The sequence below is a fragment of the Babylonia areolata genome, chromosome 12, assembly GCF_041734735.1.
Source record: "Babylonia areolata isolate BAREFJ2019XMU chromosome 12, ASM4173473v1, whole genome shotgun sequence".
In the NCBI taxonomy this organism is placed as follows: Eukaryota; Metazoa; Mollusca; class Gastropoda; order Neogastropoda; family Buccinidae; genus Babylonia; species Babylonia areolata.
In genome coordinates, this window is record NC_134887.1 from 41,491,590 (window position 1) to 41,511,512 (window position 19,923).

Consider the following 19,923-nt stretch of genomic DNA (forward strand, 5'->3'; position numbering starts at 1 on the left):
GTATTTAGTCAGGAGCTCTGTAAACATGTGACAGTTGTATCAGTCAGTATTTAGTCAGGAGCTCAGAGTAATATGAAAATAACACAGGACAGGAATCAGACCCCTGCCAGAGTCTGCAGTAGTGGGTCACGGTTAAGTGTGTGTAATTAAACCAAAAATAATAACTATCTGCGAGGGAGTGGGAACAGGGCACCTTGCAGAGACAGGGTGAAGTTGAAGTGAAGCACTCGCTGGTCAGTCAGACTGCTGGTCAGACAGGTGTGGAAGTGCTTCAGCGAAACAGACAGCGTCCTGCAAAACACAGACACACATATACACACGCACACACACACACACACTCATATGAAAAAACACACACACACTTATCAATACACACACAAAACAAACACACATGAACACAAACAACACACACACACACACAACATACACACACACAACACACACACACACAAACATACACACACACACACCAAACACACTCACACATGCACATGAACACACACACACACACACACACACACACACACACACACACAGATGCACACATGAACACATACACAACAAATGTACATGAACACACACACACACACACACACACACATACACACACACACACACACACACACACACATACACATACACACACACACACACACACACACACACCTTGAGCTCTAAGTGCTTCAGTCACACTAATTCAGTATCTTTTTCAGTCAGTCACAGTCTCTCACTAGTTTCCAATAAAACAGACCCAAAAAACATTCCTTTTCAAACAGTCTGAATACACAGGCACCTGGCCAGCGTGCGCCCTCTAACAAACCAAGGTACCATGCATTTAACACAGTATGGTGTGCATGCCAAATCAAATCAAATCAAATCACGGTGCTGAGAGCCTAGCCAACCACTAAGGCCATCTCAAGGCTACGTTAGCATCTAATTCAAGTCAAGGGAGGGAAAAAGTACAACAAGAGAGGCAAGGCCTTCAAGACTCAATTGTGATAAATTAAGTCCCCTAGCATTAATTACAGAGTAATTTCCTTTTTTTACTATCTGCACCAAAACGTTTGCAAAATAAATAAAACTTCCATGCTTAGCAAAAGAAGTTCCTGTTTGAACAAAAAATGATAATAATGACTGCTCTTGTTGTTGGGTCAGAATATCAGATCAAAGTGCCAAGTTTAGAGAATACAAAAAATATAAATATAACAGTAAATGCAGTTTGCATATAATTAGGCTTCATTTTTTATTTTTTTGTGCCCATCCCAGAGGTGCAATATTGTTTTAAACAAGATGACTGGAAAGAACTGAATTTTTCCTATTTTTATGCCTAATTTGATGTCAACTGACAAAGTATTTGCAGAGAAAATGTCAATGTTAAAGTTTACCACGGACACACACACACACGGACACACACACACACACACACACACACACACACAGACAACCAAACACCGGGTTAAAACATACTCACTTTGTTTACACAAGTGAGTCAATAAAAACTAGTCACTACTTCAAGCTTTCCACACAAAGTTTAAAAAACCTTCCACAGTTTAAAACATGAAGAAGCCGCAGTCTCTACATGACTTGGGCAATTCATTCAATGCGCTGTATTCTATCGATCCGCATCCATTTCTTCCACGCGTGTGTGCATGCTTGTGTGTGTGTGTGTGTGTGTTATGCGTGTGCATGAATGCATGTATGAGGTGTGTACATTGTGGTGTGCCGAGTTGTGTGGCCACACGCGTGCGTGCATGTGTGTGATCAGGGGGCTCTGTGCCCGACTGACGTGTTACTGTGAAAATTTTGAGATGTTTGAAAGCCTTAAATGAATACCATTATTACTGTTATCATCATTATCATTATCATTACTATTATTGTTTTTACTGTTGGTGGTGGTGGTGGCACTGGCGTTCTTGTTGTTGCTGTTCTTCTCATCACCACTATTATTCTTATACTAATTATCATTATAATCATCATCATCATATCATTATCATTATTATTTGTATTTGTATTTCTTTTTATCACAACAGATTTCTCTGTGTGAAATTCGGGCTGCTCTCCCCAGGGAGAGCGTGTTGCTATAATACAGCGCCACCCTTTTTTCTTTCTTTTTTTCCTGCATGCAGTTTTATTTGTTTTTCCTAGGAAGTGGACTTTTCTGCAGAATTTTGCCAGAGACAACCCTTTTGTTGCCATGGGTTCTTTTACGTGCACTAAGTGCATGCTGCACACGGGACCTCGGTTTATCGTCTCATCCGAATGACTAGCGTCCAGACCACCACACAAGGTCTTGTAAAGGGGAAGAAAATATCGGCGGCTGAGCCGTGATTCGAACCAGCGCGCTCCGATTCTCTTGCTTCCTAGGCAGACGCGTTACCGCTAGGCCATCACTACACTGATCATAATCATTTTCCTGCGTCAGTGTCACTGTAGGTGTGGATGTGGGTGGGTGTTCTGCATTGCACTTTTCTGTGTTAAGAGCGTCAGGGAGGGATGGCCCAAAAAAGGGAGTGTGTGTGTGTTTAAGTCTTACCGCTGTTTGGTTTCTCTGACGATCTTGACGTCCAGGTCCATCACTTCAAAGCTCAGAGCCGTCTGCAGACAGACAGGGAACATAACACATCACTGATCAAAGCTGAGGCACAACACTCACTTCACACTCCACAAGTCCCTGCACAGGAAACATAACACATCACTGATCAAAGCTGAGGCACAACACTCACTTCACACTCCATAAGTCTCTGCACAGGAAACATAACACATCACTGATCAAAGCTGAGGCACAACACTCACTTCACACTCCACAAGTCCCTGCACAGGAAACATAACACATCACTGATCAAAGCTGAGGCACAACACTCACTTCACACTCCACAAGTCCCTGCACAGGAAACATAACACATCACTGATCAAAGCTGAGACACAACACTCACTTCACACTCCACAAGTCCCTGCACAGGGAACATAACACATCACTGATCAAAGCTGAGACACAACACTCACTTCACACTCCATAAGTCTCTGCACAGGGAACATAACACATCACTGATCAAAGCTGAGACACAACACTCACTTCACACTCCATAAGTCTCTGCACAGGAAACATAACACATCACTGATCAAAGCTGAGGCACAACACTCACTTCACACTCCACAAGTCCCTGCACAGGAAACATAACACATCACTGATCAAAGCTGAGGCACAACACTCACTTCACACTCCACAAGTCTCTGCACAGGTAACATAACACATCACTGATCAAAGCTGAGGCACAACACTCACTTCACACTCCATAAGTCTCTGCACAGGAAACATAACACATCACTGATCAAAGCTGAGGCACAACACTCACTTCACACTCCATAAGTCTCTGCACAGGAAACATAACACATCACTGATCAAAGCTGAGGCACAACACTCACTTCACACTCCACAAGTCCCTGCACAGGAAACATAACACATCACTGATCAAAGCTGAGGCACAACACTCACTTCACACTCCATAAGTCTCTGCACACATACACACGCATACATATAACCCATATATGATATGGATATTTACATAGTGCCAATCCTTGGTCAAAAACCAAGCTCTAAGTGCTTTACAAACACGGAGTCATTTGCACAACATGCTGCCTACCTGGGTAGAGCCAACGGACAACTGCAGTTGGGAACTTATCATTCATTTCCTGTGTCATTCAATCACGCACACTTATACTCATGCAAACATGTAACATTTTACATGTATGACTATTTCATTTACCCTGCCATGTATGCAGCCATATTCTGTTTTCAGGGATACATGATGGAGATGTTCTCATTTCCATAAACCATCAAACGCTGACATGGATTACAGGATCTTTAACAAGCATATCTGATCTTCTGCATGCGCATATAGGAAGGGGGTTCAGGCACCAGCAGGTCTGCACATGCTTTGACTTTGGAGATGGAAAATATCTCCACCCTTTACCCACCAAGCCCCGTCACTGAGGATCAAACCCAAGACCCTCAGATGAAAAGTCCAATGCTTTAACCACTCGGCTATTGTGCCCGTCATACACAGGACACATGAATGCTTCTACATGTAAGCATTCATACACATACACATGTGCATGCACACGCACACACACACACGCGCGCACACACACAACACACACACACACACACACTTATACGCTAGTTTTTACATGCACACTCATGTACACACACACACACATACATACACACATGTACGCGCACACACACACACACACACACACCACACGTAATCTTCTCCATGCATATATACATACATATGTCAATGCATATATATCCAAACACACCCATGCACACACACACACTCAAATACACACACCTTACACACTTGATCAATTCTAACCACAGAACTTCCAGCCTAAAACAAACAAAAAATCATTCAATATCAAAGACAGTGAAGGGTTTGGGAAGAGATACAGGGGGCCCATGAGGGCTACAAACACACGGCCCACTCACCAGCTGTCGAAAAGCTTTCAGTCTGGCCGGCAAAGAGCTGTCCTCTTCTGCCTCAAACAGCTCTTCATCGTCAAACTCATCATCGTCATCGCTATGTGCGTTTCCATCAGACACTGTTCACGACACAGCAACACGTCACAATCAATCACTGTCTGCAATCACAGTCAACTCAAAGTCATAGTCAAAGTCTGAATTTACTTGCACATATCTCTCATCACCTTCCTCAGATAAAACAACCGACGCAGGAAAGTCTTGCTTGGACAGGCTGTCAATAAGTTCAAACTCTGAATTTTTACCATAAAAAAATAATAGATTAAAAAGGAATTTTTTTTCCTAAAATTACATTTAACTACATATACGTTACCGTGACTCACTAGTGCAGACTCCGGCAGGGAGTCTGATTCCTGTCCTGTGCAAACTACTATCCGCCTATGCGGAGAAAACAAAAGTAGCTACGGCCGACAACCGCCCAGAAGTAGGTTACCTCCCCTCTGTATCCCTGACTAGCTTCCTCTTTTCCCGGCAGTCATCTGGACTCCTGATCCTGTGCTCTTCATACGGCGAAGTTTTTTCATATTTCTGAAAATAACACTTTCTTCTATGCGTATCCAGAATCAAGGAATCTTTACTAACACAGCACAACACTTACCTGACCCTGAAATACTGGCGGGCCTGTCTGTCTGTGTCGGTCTGTGTCTGGGCAGACTCTGCAGAAACCCTGAAAACACAACAGACGGGTGGCACTGTTTCCCTCCCTGTGTACTGTGTGGTATCAGGACAAGGACAGGCGCTACAGGCCTGGTCACCAAAGCATACACTGGAGGTAAGGCAAACTGCTGATGATATGTGTGTGTGTGTGTGTGTGTGTGTGTGTGTGTGTGTGTGTGTGTGTGTGTGTAAGAGTGTGTGAGTGTGCACGTAGCTGTGCGTGTACGAGCCCAAGCGCATGCACGCATGTGTGTGTGTGCATGTGTGCATGTGTGTATGCGTGCGCATGCATGCGTGCGTGCATGTGTGTTATCTTCAGTTTAATGTCTATTCACTTAAGTGTTTTTAGACGGAAAGGAGTAAAGTAGTGGATAAAGGAAGTAAAGTATTAACTTACAACAATGTAAATATAAATAACGACATTAATCATAATACATCAAAGGAGGATACCAAATGGACTGGAGTTTAAAATTTCCGAAAACATTCTAAGCAATGAATAATTATTCAAAATCTGTTCAGTGGCTAATGAAATATTGGAAGAAAAGTCATCAACTACATCTTTTGGAATTAACTGTCTTGTGCTTGGACAATGAATGAGTAGATGGCTTACAGCGTGCGTGCGTGCGTGTGTGTGTGTGTGTGCGTGTGTGTGTATGTGTGCGTGTGTGTGTGTTTGTGTGTCTATTCATGTGTGCATGTTTGGATGCACGCGAGTGTGTCATGTGCCTGTACTGTTGGATTTTTCTTTGTCTTGGATCTGAAGTGTGGTGTGTGCAGTGGTTAAACCATGATTACAGCCCCAATGGAGTTGATGCTGGGCATGTGTGGTAAATGGGGGCTTGTGTGGCATTCGAGCCAGTGCGCTCACATTCTCTCCCTTCCAAAGCGAACACATCACCACCAGGCCAACACTCCACTGGTGGTGGTGGTGGTGGGGGGGGGGGGTGGTGGTGGTGGTGAGTGATGATGGTATGGTAATGGTGTATTGAAATCACAGCTAATCGTCAACTCCTGCAGACACATCTCCATCTCACAACGCATAAAACACACTCTTCCCCACCCTCCCCCGCCACACAAACACACACACACACACAACACGCACACACAACACACACACAACACAAACACACACACACAACACAAACCCACAACACGCACATACATACACAGACACAACACACACACAACACAAACACACAACACACACACACAGACACAACACACACACAACACAAACCCACAACACACACACACACACACACAACACTCACACACAACACACACACACAACACAAACACACACACACACAACGCAAACCCACAACACACACATGCATACACACACACAACACGCACACAACACAAACCCACAACACACACATACACACACAGACACAACACACACACAACACAAACCCACAACACACACACACACACAACACACACAAACACAAACCCACAACACACACAGACACAACATACACACAAACACAAACCCACAACACACACAGACACAACACACACACAACACAAACCCACAACACACACACACACACAACACACACACAACACAAACCCACAACACACACAGACACAACACACACACAACACAAACCCACAACACACACAGACACAACACACACACGAACACAAACCCACAACACACACACACACAACACACACAGAGAGACACAACACACACACAACACACACAGACACAACACACACACTACACAAACTCACAACACACACAGACACAACACACACACGAACACAAACCCACAACACACACACACACAACACACACAACACAAACCCACAACACACATCCACAACACACACAAAGAGCTCACCCTCAGTGACCATCATGTGAGGCTTCATCACCGCTGCAAGGACAGTCTGCAAAACACACAACACACACCGCTCTGACCACTGTCTGACCCACTCCTGTCAACACACTACCACCATATTTCCCGTGGTGTGTACACGCGTCAATTTGGATTGTTAAAAAAGGTCGGTTTCAATGCATTTTATTCATTTTGCAAATTAATTTGTTGGCAGGGAAACTTGCTGCGGCTGTGAACTGCCTAGAGTTGAATGGGTTAAAGCCCCTATTCCTCTTCCAACTTCCCCAAGACAGAGGACAGAGGGAGGGTGGTTGTGGGGGAGGGGGGGTGTTCACCTTGAGCTGTGTGGGCTGAATGGTGTCCGATGTAGCTTCCACCTGCATGGACACCGACAGTTCTGCCAGACAGTTGTGGGCACCCGCCTCCTGACAGCACACACACACACACACACACACACACACACAATCAAAAATATCACATACATCACAAACACACACACACACACACAAACACACACATACACACATACATCATATACATCACACACACACACACACACACACACACACACACACAAATCAAAAACATTACATACATCACAAACACACACACACAAACACACACACACACACAAACACACACATGCACATACACACAAACACACATACATCATATACATCACACACACACAAATACACACACACACATCACATACAACACACACACACACACACACACACACACACACACACACACACACACACACACACACCGCACACAGACCTGAATTTTCTTTCTTTAAAAAAAAAGAAAGAAAGAAATTTGGTTATCTTCCAATGATTGTTAGTTATCTTAACAATACTGAACATATGATATCTATAATCTCCATTCATTTTTTCTTTAAAACAAAACAAAACACATACACTCTTAATTACGTTTGAGCATGATACAACATTTTGTGATTTTTCTATGAGGTTGGTGATGATTTTTTTTTTTGGGGGGGAGGGGGGGGTATGGCAAAAAATACAAATAGTTCTGGGAGTCAAAGGGTTAACAGATGGCGTCCTGCAAATCATATGTTGAACCAGAACAGACACCACTGAACACCACCACAAGCGACTCGGTAGTAATGCAGACGACCTCACACCAAATGATCCCTGGTAGACTGCTGCTGGCACTGGGACTGCAGCAGACAGGGACCCGGTGTAACTCTGCGTGAGCGACTTGGGATGAGCAGTGAAAGAGTTAACTCACTCAGGACGGCAAGTTTTCTCCCTTGCTTTTCCCCACAGACAGCCTATATGTAAGGGTTTGGAAAAAAATTTACAAAAATAAAATAATTAAGAAAATAAAACTTTCAGAACTGGTTATTACATGTTGGGCTATTATATATAAAAAAAAAAACAAATTTCTCATCTTATTTTTAGTTTTGCCATTATGTAGAAAATAATGCCAATTCTTCACCCCGAATCACCATACCCATGTTCACTTTCTGCACTTAATTCAATTTTTTCTTTGTCATCATCCACCTCTTCGATGTCCGACCCTTCAGTTTGTAGCATTTCAAGTACTTCGGCAACACTAAAACATTGCCGTCGCTGCCTTGTTTGCTCCACAACATTTTGAGACGCCACTTTGCTAACAGGCTGGCATGCCAGCAGGCGACCAGTCAGTGACTTTGTCAGTGTGTGCGAGATAGGCCACACATGACAGGTTGGCAAATTATACCATTCGGTTGTGGAGTGACCCAGAATAGCACACTCTGCTTGGCTAATCACAAAATCACGTGTACAGCGCGTGATGGATTTTTGGAAAATGCTATTCCATTCCGTCATCTGAATCTGAATACATTTTATGTTGGAATGCTCATGCTTTCTGTCGTCCGGAGAGAGTTACAGCTAAAGGTCCCCTGTAGCCTTTGACAGCCACCCGGTAACTGAACTCATACCCACTGTGACCAGGGCTTGGCATAGGTAGGTGGGGCCCATGGGGCTCAATCCTCTCCTTCCCACTGTTTTAACCTCCCCAAACCAAAGGCTGGCACCCATTCTCGCTACAGAGGAGTGAGGGAAATCCAGGTTAAAGTGCCTTTCCCAAGGACACAGCACCATGCCGCAACGGGGCCTCAAACCCTGGTCACTGGTGTACACTGGATCAGAAACAAGTCCAACGCCTCACCCTGCCATGGTGCCCCCCAGTGTTAAGAGTAATGCCACCTAAATGGTCTACAAAATGGGGCAGGAGAAAATGTCACACGATTTTTTCAGACGTGTGTGTCAGCTTCTTGTATACGCATGTAAACAGGCATAGATCTACAAGTCAGTAATCCTATTTCTGTAGATCTATGCATACATGACAAGAGATCTGGGCCGAACACACACACACACACACACACACACAAGCATATGGGCACTCATAATATGCACACAACAACCCCACACACATCGCTGACAGCTGCGACGACTAACCCAGAAGCAATGACAGGGGAGACAACTTACCCCTGGCACACTCCGCAGAGCCTTGCACAGCAGACTGGTCAGGTTGGATTTGATGACGTAGCTACAACACAACCATGACTTGATCACACACATGCACGAACACGTGTGTAACTTTCACACACACACACACACACACACACACACACACACACACACACACACACACACACACACACACACACACACACACACACACACACACACACACATCGCGCACGTGTGCACATGCATGCAACAGTGGCACTTTCTGCAAGGCCAAATACCAGCAAAGAAAAGACAGTAATGGCCAACTTGGGTTTTGGTACAACCCACCCTTACCCTCCTCCTCACCCCACTCTCTCTTTGTCTATGCCTCTCTCCCTCTCTCTCTCACACACACACACACACATACCCATCACTCACACACACGTAATGCTGATGCATGTGCACACATGCAGGCAACTCTCAAGCACGCATGCACATTATTTCAGTGCCCCATTTGTTAATCGACTGTCCAGTTCTCACGCTACCCAGTGCAAGAACAGGGGGGTATTTCTTTTCCATCTACTCTGAATTGTTATAATGAATTCATATACAAAATAAAACGGTGGTCGACCCAAGAAAGTCCGGGAGAAAAAAAAAAAAAAAAGAACAGGGGGATAGATTTGAGCACAAGATATGGTGATATTCACTGTGTTTTTGTACAACTGAATTACCAGCAATCTGTTAAACCTGTGACGGGTAGCTTGCTATAATTTCTTTTACTGGCGGTATGATGGATGAGCCTTCCACCCAACAGTCAAAAAACACAACCACTACACTGTAGCTTTTTTGTTTGCTTCTTTTTTCCCCCCAAATACTCCCCCACCCCCCACACGCCCACACCCCCACCCCCACCCCCGACCCTCTGACATCCCTCCCACGTCCAATCTCTCACCCATTTTCAGGGATCAGATTGAGGCTTTTGGTTTCAGTTTGAAATCGTTGCATTACATCCGCTGTTACACATAGTACTTTATTCAAAATTTGCCACTTTCCACATCTTCCTTCAGTCTCAATTCAGACTATAGTCTGAGGAATCTCATGCCTGATTTTTCAAACACCACTGTATGAGTGTATGAGTGAGAGAGAGAGAGAGAGAGAGAGAGAGAGAGAGAGAGTGTGTGTGTGTGTGTGTGTGTGTGTGTGTGTGTGTGTGTGTGTGTGTGTGTGTGTGTGTGTGTGTGTATGTGTGTGTGTGTGTTCTGAAAAGAATTAATGTGTACATGTCTAAATCACCTTGTAGTGACTAGACAATAAATCAGTGAGAAGAAGAAGAAGCACACACACACACACACACCACACACACACACACACACACACACACACCACACACAAACACACACACCACACACACACACACACACACACCACACACCACACACACACCACACACACACACACACACACACACACACCACACACACACACACACCACACACACACACACACACACACACACACACCACACACACCACACACACACACACACTCACACCACACACCACACACACACACACACACACACACTCACACCACACACCACACACACACACACACACACACACCACACACACACACACACACACACACACACACACAGAGTACCTTTCATTCACAATGGTGATGTCCAGAGACATTTCTGCAGCAGTCACCTGAACAAGACTGTCAGGCATCATTGTCTTCAGCAACATCACTGTCAGGTTTTGTATCCGCACCCCACACATCTGTCGAAACATCATCATCATCATCATCATCCACACCCCACACATCTGTCGAAATGTCATCATCATCATCATCATATCATCATCATCATCCATACCCTACACATCTGTCAAAATGTCATCATCATCATCATATCATCATCGTCGTCCACACCCCACACATGTGTCAAAACATCATCATCATCATCATCCACACTCCACACATCTGTCAAAATATCATCATCATCATCATATCATCATCATCATCCACATCCCACACATGTGTCAAAACATCATCATCAACATCATCATTACCATCATCTGCACCCCACACATCTGTCAAAACATCATCATCATCATCATTACCATTACAAATCTGTCAACACATCATGGTCATTGCCATCATCTATACCCCACACACATCGTCGTCGTCGTCATCATTATCCACATCACATGTGACCTACATGTCAGTCAAAACGTCACCATTATCATTGTCATCATTGACATCATATTCACATCTGTCAATACATCACTTTCATCAACTTTACCCCTGGGGGTCTTTTCAAATGACCCCCACATCTAAGTGGAGTGGGGGAGGGGCCCTGGGAGGGGGGGGGGCCAGGGGGGGGGGAAGAGGGGGGGGTAAAGATTCAGCTGATGGGGTCAATCCTGGCTAGTTGAAATTTACCCCCAGGGCCATTCCAGGAAAAGCTGAATAGACCTCAGGGTAAAAACCGAGGAGTTTTACAGGCTGTTACACTGGTACTGTGCTCGAACCAAAACGTATGGCCAACACAGTTTTTCAGTCCAAGCCCTCCTTTCTTTGGAATCAACTTCCTCAGCCTCTCTGTCACTCATCTTCGCTGCAATCTTTCAAATCCAGTCTGAAGACCCACCTTTTCCCCCTCCTGATTAATTCTCAACAGCTCATCCCTTTCCAGTATGAACTAAAATGACTATTAGTGAGTGAGTGAGTTTTGATAGTTTAAAAATTTGTTGGTAGTATTTCTGATTGTGCACTATTTATGATTGTGTGCTATGACTTGTGTAAGTGCATGCATGCGTGTGTGCTTGGGTGTATTTTGTGTGTGTGTGTGGGGGGGGGGGGGGGGAATAATTTTCATAATGTTTGGTATCTTGTGTTCAATTTTTCCTTTTTGATATTTACATGTGTTCTATTTGTAAACACCTATGGCTTCTTTTCAAGATTAGGTGTAAATGCTCATAATAATAATAATACTGTCAGTCAGTGCAGTTGAGACAGAGACACTGCAGCAACATGCTCAGAACAAACTTAAGACTGCAGACAGAAATATCACGAGTTATTTCCCTCAATCGGAAGTTTACACCGTAATAATATTGCTGAAACGAAATCCCTCACGCTGCATGCTAACACATGTGGTATGCCAAGTCACATGAATTTTCATGCTGCAGTTTTTTGGGTTTTTTTTTTTTCATTTTTCCATGGAACAGTGTGGCTGTGATGCACTTACAATAATAATTAGAATAATACTAATTGCTATATAGTGCTTTCAAACCTCTCAAAGTGCTGTACAATAAGACCTAAGTCGGACATAAAGCACACAAGAACACACACACGCACACACACGCGCGCACACACACACACACACACACACACACACACAATGCATGTAAAAAAATAGTCGTGGATCCACAGAGTACAGACATGGAATGGAACACCCTAATCATGAAGGGACTGCTTGAAAAGAAACGTTCATTTTTAAGGTTTGTTTTCGACAATGGACTGACAACAACAAATAAACAGGAAAAACGTTTTCGCAGGGACTCCCAGATTTTTGACACACAGCCTACAGACCTGGAGGAATCTATGTGAGCATCTCTTTTGTGCCACACTCCAATGTAATGACTCTTCACAGAGGGAATCTATGGAACCAGCTCTTTTGTGCCACACCCCAATGTAATGACTCTTCACAGAGGGAATCTATGGAACCAGCTCTTTTGTGCCACACCCCAGCATAATGACTCTTTGCAGAGGGAATCTATGGAACCAGCTCTTTTGTGCCACACCCCAATGTAATGACTCTTCACAGAGGGAATCTATGGAACCAGCTCTTTTGTGCCACACCCCAATGTAATGACTCTTCACAGAGGGAATCTATGGAACCAGCTCTTTTGTGCCACACCCCAGCATAATGACTCTTTGCAGAGGGAATCTATGGAACCAGCTCTTTTGTGCCACACCCCAATGTAATGACTCTTCACAGAGGGAATCTATGGAACCAGCTCTTTTGTGCCACACCCGAATGAAATGACTCTTCACAGAGGGAATCTATGGAACCAGCTCTTTTGTGCCACACTCCAATGTAATGACTCTTCACAGAGGGAATCTATGGAACCAGCTCTTTTGTGCCACACCCCAAATACAATGACTCTTCACAGAGGGAATCTATGGAACCAGCTCTTTTGTGCCACACCCCAGCATAATGACTCTTCACAGAGGGAATCTATGGAACCAGCTCTTTTGTGCCACACCCCAATGTAATGACTCTTCACAGAGGGAATCTATGGAACCAGCTCTTTTGTGCCACACCCCAGCATAATGACTCTTCACAGAGGGAATCTATGGAACCAGCTCTTTTGTGCCACACCCCAGCATAATGACTCTTCACAGAGGGAATCTATGGAACCAGCTCTTTTGTGCCACACCCCAGCATAATGACTCTTCACAGAGGGAATCTATGGAACCAGCTCTTTTGTGCCACACCCCAATGTAATGACTCTTCACAGAGGGAATCTATGGAACCAGCTCTTTTGTGCCACACCCCAGCATAATGACTCTTCACAGAGGGAATCTATGGAACCAGCTCTTTTGTGCCACACCCCAATGTAATGACTCTTCACAGAGGGAATCTATGGAACCAGCTCTTTTGTGCCACACCCCAATGTAATGACTCTTCACAGAGGGAATCTATGGAACCAGCTCTTTTGTGCCACACCCCAGCATAATGACTCTTCACAGAGGGAATCTATGGAACCAGCTCTTTTGTGCCACACCCCAGCATAATGACTCTTCACAGAGATAAGACAGAAACAGAAGAAGTAAAAAAAAAAAAGTGAGCTGCCAGCGCTGGGACTGCGACAGATGAGCCCAGGCATGGCTGTGTATGGGAAGAGACAGATGGAGGCTGTGTATGGGAAGAGACAGATGAACCCAGGCACGGCTGTGTATGGGAAGAGACAGATGAACCCAGGCATGGCTGTGTATGGGAAGAGACAGATGAACCCAGGCATGGGAAGAGACAGATGAACCCAGGCATGGCTGTGTATGGGAAGAGACAGATGAACCCAGGAATGGCTGTGTATGGGAAGAGACAGATGGAGGCTGTGTATGGGAAGAGACAGATGAACCCAGGCATGGCTGTGTATGGGAAGAGACAGATAGAGGCTGTGTATGGGAAGAGACAGATGAACCCAGCCATGGCTGTGTATGGGAAGAGACAGATGAACCCAGGTGGCTGTGTATGGGAAGAGACAGATGAACCCAGGCATGGCTGTGTATGGGAAGAGACAGATGGAGGCTGTGTATGGGAAGAGACAGATGAACCCAGGCACGGCTGTGTATGGGAAGAGACAGATGAACCCAGGCATGGCTGTGTATGGGAAGAGACAGATGGAGGCTGTGTATGGGAAGAGACAGATGAACCCAGGCATGGCTGTGTATGGGAAGAGACTGATGAACCAGGCATGGCTGTGTATGGGAAGGGACAGATGGAGGCTGTGTATGGGAAGTGACAGATGAACCCAGGCATGGCTGTGTATGGGAAGAGACAGATGAACCCAGGAATGGCTGTGTATGGGAAGAGACAGATGAACCCAGGCATGGCTGTGTATGGGAAGAGACAGATGAACCAGGCATGGCTGTGTATGGGAAGAGACAGATGGAGGCTGTGTATGGGAAGAGACAGATGAACCCAGGCATGGCTGTGTATGGGAAGAGACAGATGAAGGCTGTGTATGGGAAGAGACAGATGAACCCATGATGAACCCAGGCATGGCTGTGTATGGGAAGAGACAGATGGACCCAGGCATGGCTGTGTATGGGAAGAGACGGAGGCTGTGTATGGGAAGAGACAGATGGAGGCTGTGTATGGGAAGAGACAGATGAACCCAGGCATGGCTGTGTATGGGAAGAGACAGATGAACCCAGGCATGGCTGTGTATGGGAAGAGACAGATGAACCCAGGCATGGCTGTGTATGGGAAGAGACAGATGAACCCAGGGAAGAGACAGATGAACCCAGGGAAGAGACAGATGAACCCAGGCATGGCTGTGTATGGGAAGACTCGGAATGAGCAGAGTGAGAGGAATGCCACTGAAATGGCGCAGATGATGGGACAGCAACAACAACAACAACAACAACAAAAAAAATTTTTTTCTTTTTTTAACAAAAAAGAGTGAGGGACTGTGACAGACCAGAAAAGGGGCAGTGAATTCCAGGTGTGTGCACGCAGGTGAAGAACTTCACATGCAAACTGCGCAGTGTTCGACCCACCTGTCCGAAGAAGAGCACCTTGGCCACCACATTGCTCAGCTGTCTACCCCGGCTCCCTCTTCTGGCCGGCTGTTCGTGGGCGGCCTCCCCTTCCCTGCTGCCTGCAGGGGGCGGCCTGCCGGGTGCGGTTGTCTCCCCTCCTGCCCCATGCTCCTCCCCCTCCTCTTCGTGTCCCACATTGGCCTGAACCCGAATGTCTTGCACACACAGCACCAGGGGCTTTCTGGGGACATAACCATGGTGATGACCATAATCATCATGATCATAACAATAGTATCATCATCATCATTACTGTTATCATTATTACCACTGATATTGTCATCAACAATGAGAAATCATTCTTTAAAGCGCATAATATTGTGTACTGCAACTCCATGCGCTGAACACACTCTGTATTAGTAATAATAATATTTATAATATTAGTAATAATAATAATAATAATAATCATTTATACACTCCATATTATTAGTAATAATAGTAATAATGAAAATAATAAATATAATATTAATAAAGATAATAACAAAAACTATCATAAAGATAGTAATAATAATAATACTTACGATGATAATAATAACAATATTAAGACTAATCATAAGAAGAATGTTAACAATGATAATTCATTCTTATATAGCCCATAACCTTGCATACTGCGACTCAATGCGCTGTACACGCTCCATTCACACAGTTCATGCCTCAACACCATGCACACTCACAAACTGACATGAACACACACACACACACACACTCTTACATAGCCAGGTGAACGCTTGGTAAAATAAACATTGTCTTGAAGTCACAGACTGGATAGTGGCAGCAAGTTAAAAAAAATTTTGGTGCAGTGAAATCAAACAATAATACATATCCAATAATCATCAAGCCAATATGGAGATTTTGCTTAAGTTGTGCAGTCAGCAATGATTCAGCCAGTTTCACAGATTCTGAAAATGACTGCCATTTGTGTCAAATAGGCAGGGGTGAAGTTTTTACAGAGCTAATAAGGAAACAGTCAGTTAACCCATTCAAACCTAAGGAGTTTACGTACAGCCACAGCAAGCTTCCCTGCCATATTGATGTGGGAAAAATAGTGAGAAAAATACTGAAACTGACAGTTCTTTTCCTCCAAATGGACGTAATGTTAATAGCAAAAAGGCATTTGGTACGCCCAATCTATGATACAAAAGCCCTGGGCGTTTACAATGAAAAACTCCATGACATATGCACACTAAAAAAAAGGCACATGCAATACACCTGCACACACAAGTCCACATGTGTGAACATGGCCAGAAATACTGTTAGGAATTAGTTCCCTTTGATTGCCATTGACACATATGTAGGAATGTGGAAACTGTCTCAATGAAACAAATTTACACTCTCTAACAGTGCTCAGTCACAGGGTTCTATAATCAAGAGGAAATTTCCACTTTCACCCGTTAACGACAAAACCTGTCAGTGATTGAACTGCTGAAGCACCCACTTCCAGTCCCTCAGCTCACAATGTCACCACCTCCCACTTTTTGTTTTGTGTGACATACATCAAGGCTGCTCCGCCTCAAGACTGCACACTGTCGTACCACAACCTGACATCTGACCTTTCTAAGAGCTGGTCTGCTGGGGAGAAACGAATTGCTCTGACAGCTACCCATACAAATGTCACATGTCAATAAGCTGCGACTGTTTCAAAGTTTTGCCAACTCCAATCGTTTTGAACAAGTTGTGCAGACCTGCGTTTTTATGGTTCCTGAGGCAGCAGAATGACTCTACTCAGCACAGCTTGTGGATGAACAAGGTTTGAGATGTGTGCAGTCTGAGAGAGCCTGACCCCGTTTTCGCATGTGAGGTGCAGCTGGCAAAAGGTTGGGCTTTGACTTCTATCACTTTCTCCTCTCTACCCCCCTCACTCTCATCTCTCTCCTCATAAAAAAACCTCTCTACTCTCTCCTCCTCACACACACACACACACACACACACACACACACACACACACACACAAATGGGTGGACACACACACACACACACACACACACACACACACACACACCACACACACACACACTGGCACACACACACACACACACATGGATGGACACACACACACACACACACACACACACACACACATGGATACACTCACACACACAGTGGCATGGACACACACACACACACACACACACACACACACAGTACCATGGACGCGCGCGCACACACACACACACACACACACACACACAAACACACACACACATTGACATATACACATGCCATGCATTATCTATTGTTTTTATTTCCCCAAATTCTCTTCCATCACCCTGAATGTTCCTGCTGTTTATCATGTTGACAGATCTGTCTACCTCATCTATAATGGAATATATCTGAACACACACACACACACACACACACACACACACACAAATATACAGACACCATGCATAACAGGAGAAACATATCTGATACTGGCATCAGGGATAAAGACAAACATGAACTGATGCCAAGGAAAACACGATGCTCATCCAATAATGATACCAGGGGATCCGAGGGAAAGACATCTGTTAAAAACATGCAACAATTACCTAAAATTAGCATTAGGCCTTGGGAACAAAATTCAGTTATAAAAAGAAGGCTGTTGCATACATGTCAAAATTAACCCTACACTGGCTTTAGAGACAAACAAACAAAAAGTTAGAAACGAGACTCTTACAAACAGAATTACCTGACATCTGGGTTGAAGAAAGAACTGGACAGCCAGACTCGACCAATTTCCTGAAAAACACAATCACAGGCCTGCACTGTCAAGCTGTCGTCCCAAGCCTAACACAGGCCTCCACAGCAGCACTGTCATCATCTTCATCCTCCTTTATCATCCACCAAGAAAAAAAAATTGTTCCACATTCAGTGGACTTTCATGCCCTGCTCCCATGATGGGGACCACAGTTTGATCCCTTTCAACTGACGCACTTGGATTGAGTTCCAATCACTCTTCAAAAGTCAGCACTGTCACAGGGGGAGTGTCGTTTGAGGGACGCTGCAGGTGTCTCAAATTTGGAGGGGACAATCAATCAGTCCGGCTCTGTGGTAATCGATTATTGTTGGCAGTATAGGGTTTAGTAGGTGGTGTCCTGTGCAACAGCCGAGTGGTTAAAGCGTTGGACCTTCAATGTGAGGGTCCCAAGTTCAAATCTCGGAAACAGCACCTTGTGGGTAAAGGGTTCGAGATTTTTCAAATCTCCCAGGTCAACATAATTATGTGCAGACCTCTTAGTGCCTGAACCCCCTTTGTGTGTGTGCATATGCCAAAGATCAAACACACACATTAAAGATCCTGTGATCTATGATACAGAAACAAGAACATACCAGCATGCACACCCCTGAAAACGGAGAATGGATGCCTACATGGCAAGGTAATGCAAAACGGTCATAGACGTAAAATGTTACATGTCTGTATGAGTGTGAATGTGTCTGACGAAATGGCACAAGAAACGACTGAACAGAGCCCAAAGGCAGCTGTCAGCCGGCTCTACACAGGTAGGCAGCCTGTTGTGCACGTGACTCTGTGTTTGTAAAGCACTTAGACTGTAACAGCTTGGTCTCTGACCAAGGATAGGTGCTATATAAATATCTGTCTCATCATCATCATCATCATCATCAACAGGCACTACTGAACATCCCCAAACTGACATAGCAACAGTGCTGGGTCTCCTCTGGTGTGTGATCTCCTGGTCATCTCATAGTTCCCTGTGACCCTGTAATCCATGTCATCGTTCGGTGGGTTACGGAAACAAGAATATACCCAGCATGCACACCCCCGAAAACGGAGTATGGCTGCCTACATGGTGGGGCATATAAATAAAAATGGTCATACACGTAAAATGTTACATGTCTGTCTGAGTGTGTATGCGTGTGCGTCTGAAATCAGATTGAATGACACAGGAAACGAATGATGAGCGCCCAATGGCAGCCGTCAGTCGGCTCTACCCAGGTAGGCAGCCTGTGGTGCAAATGTCCCCGTGTATGTAAAGCGCTTAGAGCTTGGTCTCTGACAGAGGATAGGCGCTATATAAGTATCCACATCAATCAATCAATCAATTACTGAAGCTGAAACTCCAACAGATGAACCTAGGTGTGGCTG

General features: G+C 44.7%; 1 protein-coding gene across 3 annotated transcripts in view; it reads right to left on the reverse strand.

The window, feature by feature from the left end:
• Positions 1-19,923, reverse strand: part of LOC143288631 (protein hobbit-like) — a 130,706-nt gene that overhangs the window by 97,387 nt on the left and 13,396 nt on the right. For all 3 annotated transcript variants that reach the window (XM_076597289.1, XM_076597288.1, XM_076597290.1), the window contains exons 3-12: positions 18,508-18,557; positions 15,801-16,023; positions 11,172-11,290; positions 9,546-9,606; positions 7,383-7,472; positions 7,054-7,099; positions 5,142-5,210; positions 4,493-4,605; positions 2,534-2,595; positions 194-291 (exon numbers count right to left, since the gene is read on the reverse strand). In XM_076597289.1, the coding sequence (XP_076453404.1) occupies positions 194-291; positions 2,534-2,595; positions 4,493-4,605; positions 5,142-5,210; positions 7,054-7,099; positions 7,383-7,472; positions 9,546-9,606; positions 11,172-11,290; positions 15,801-16,023; positions 18,508-18,557 (931 nt within the window). The remainder of the gene's footprint in view (positions 1-193; positions 292-2,533; positions 2,596-4,492; positions 4,606-5,141; positions 5,211-7,053; positions 7,100-7,382; positions 7,473-9,545; positions 9,607-11,171; positions 11,291-15,800; positions 16,024-18,507; positions 18,558-19,923) is intronic.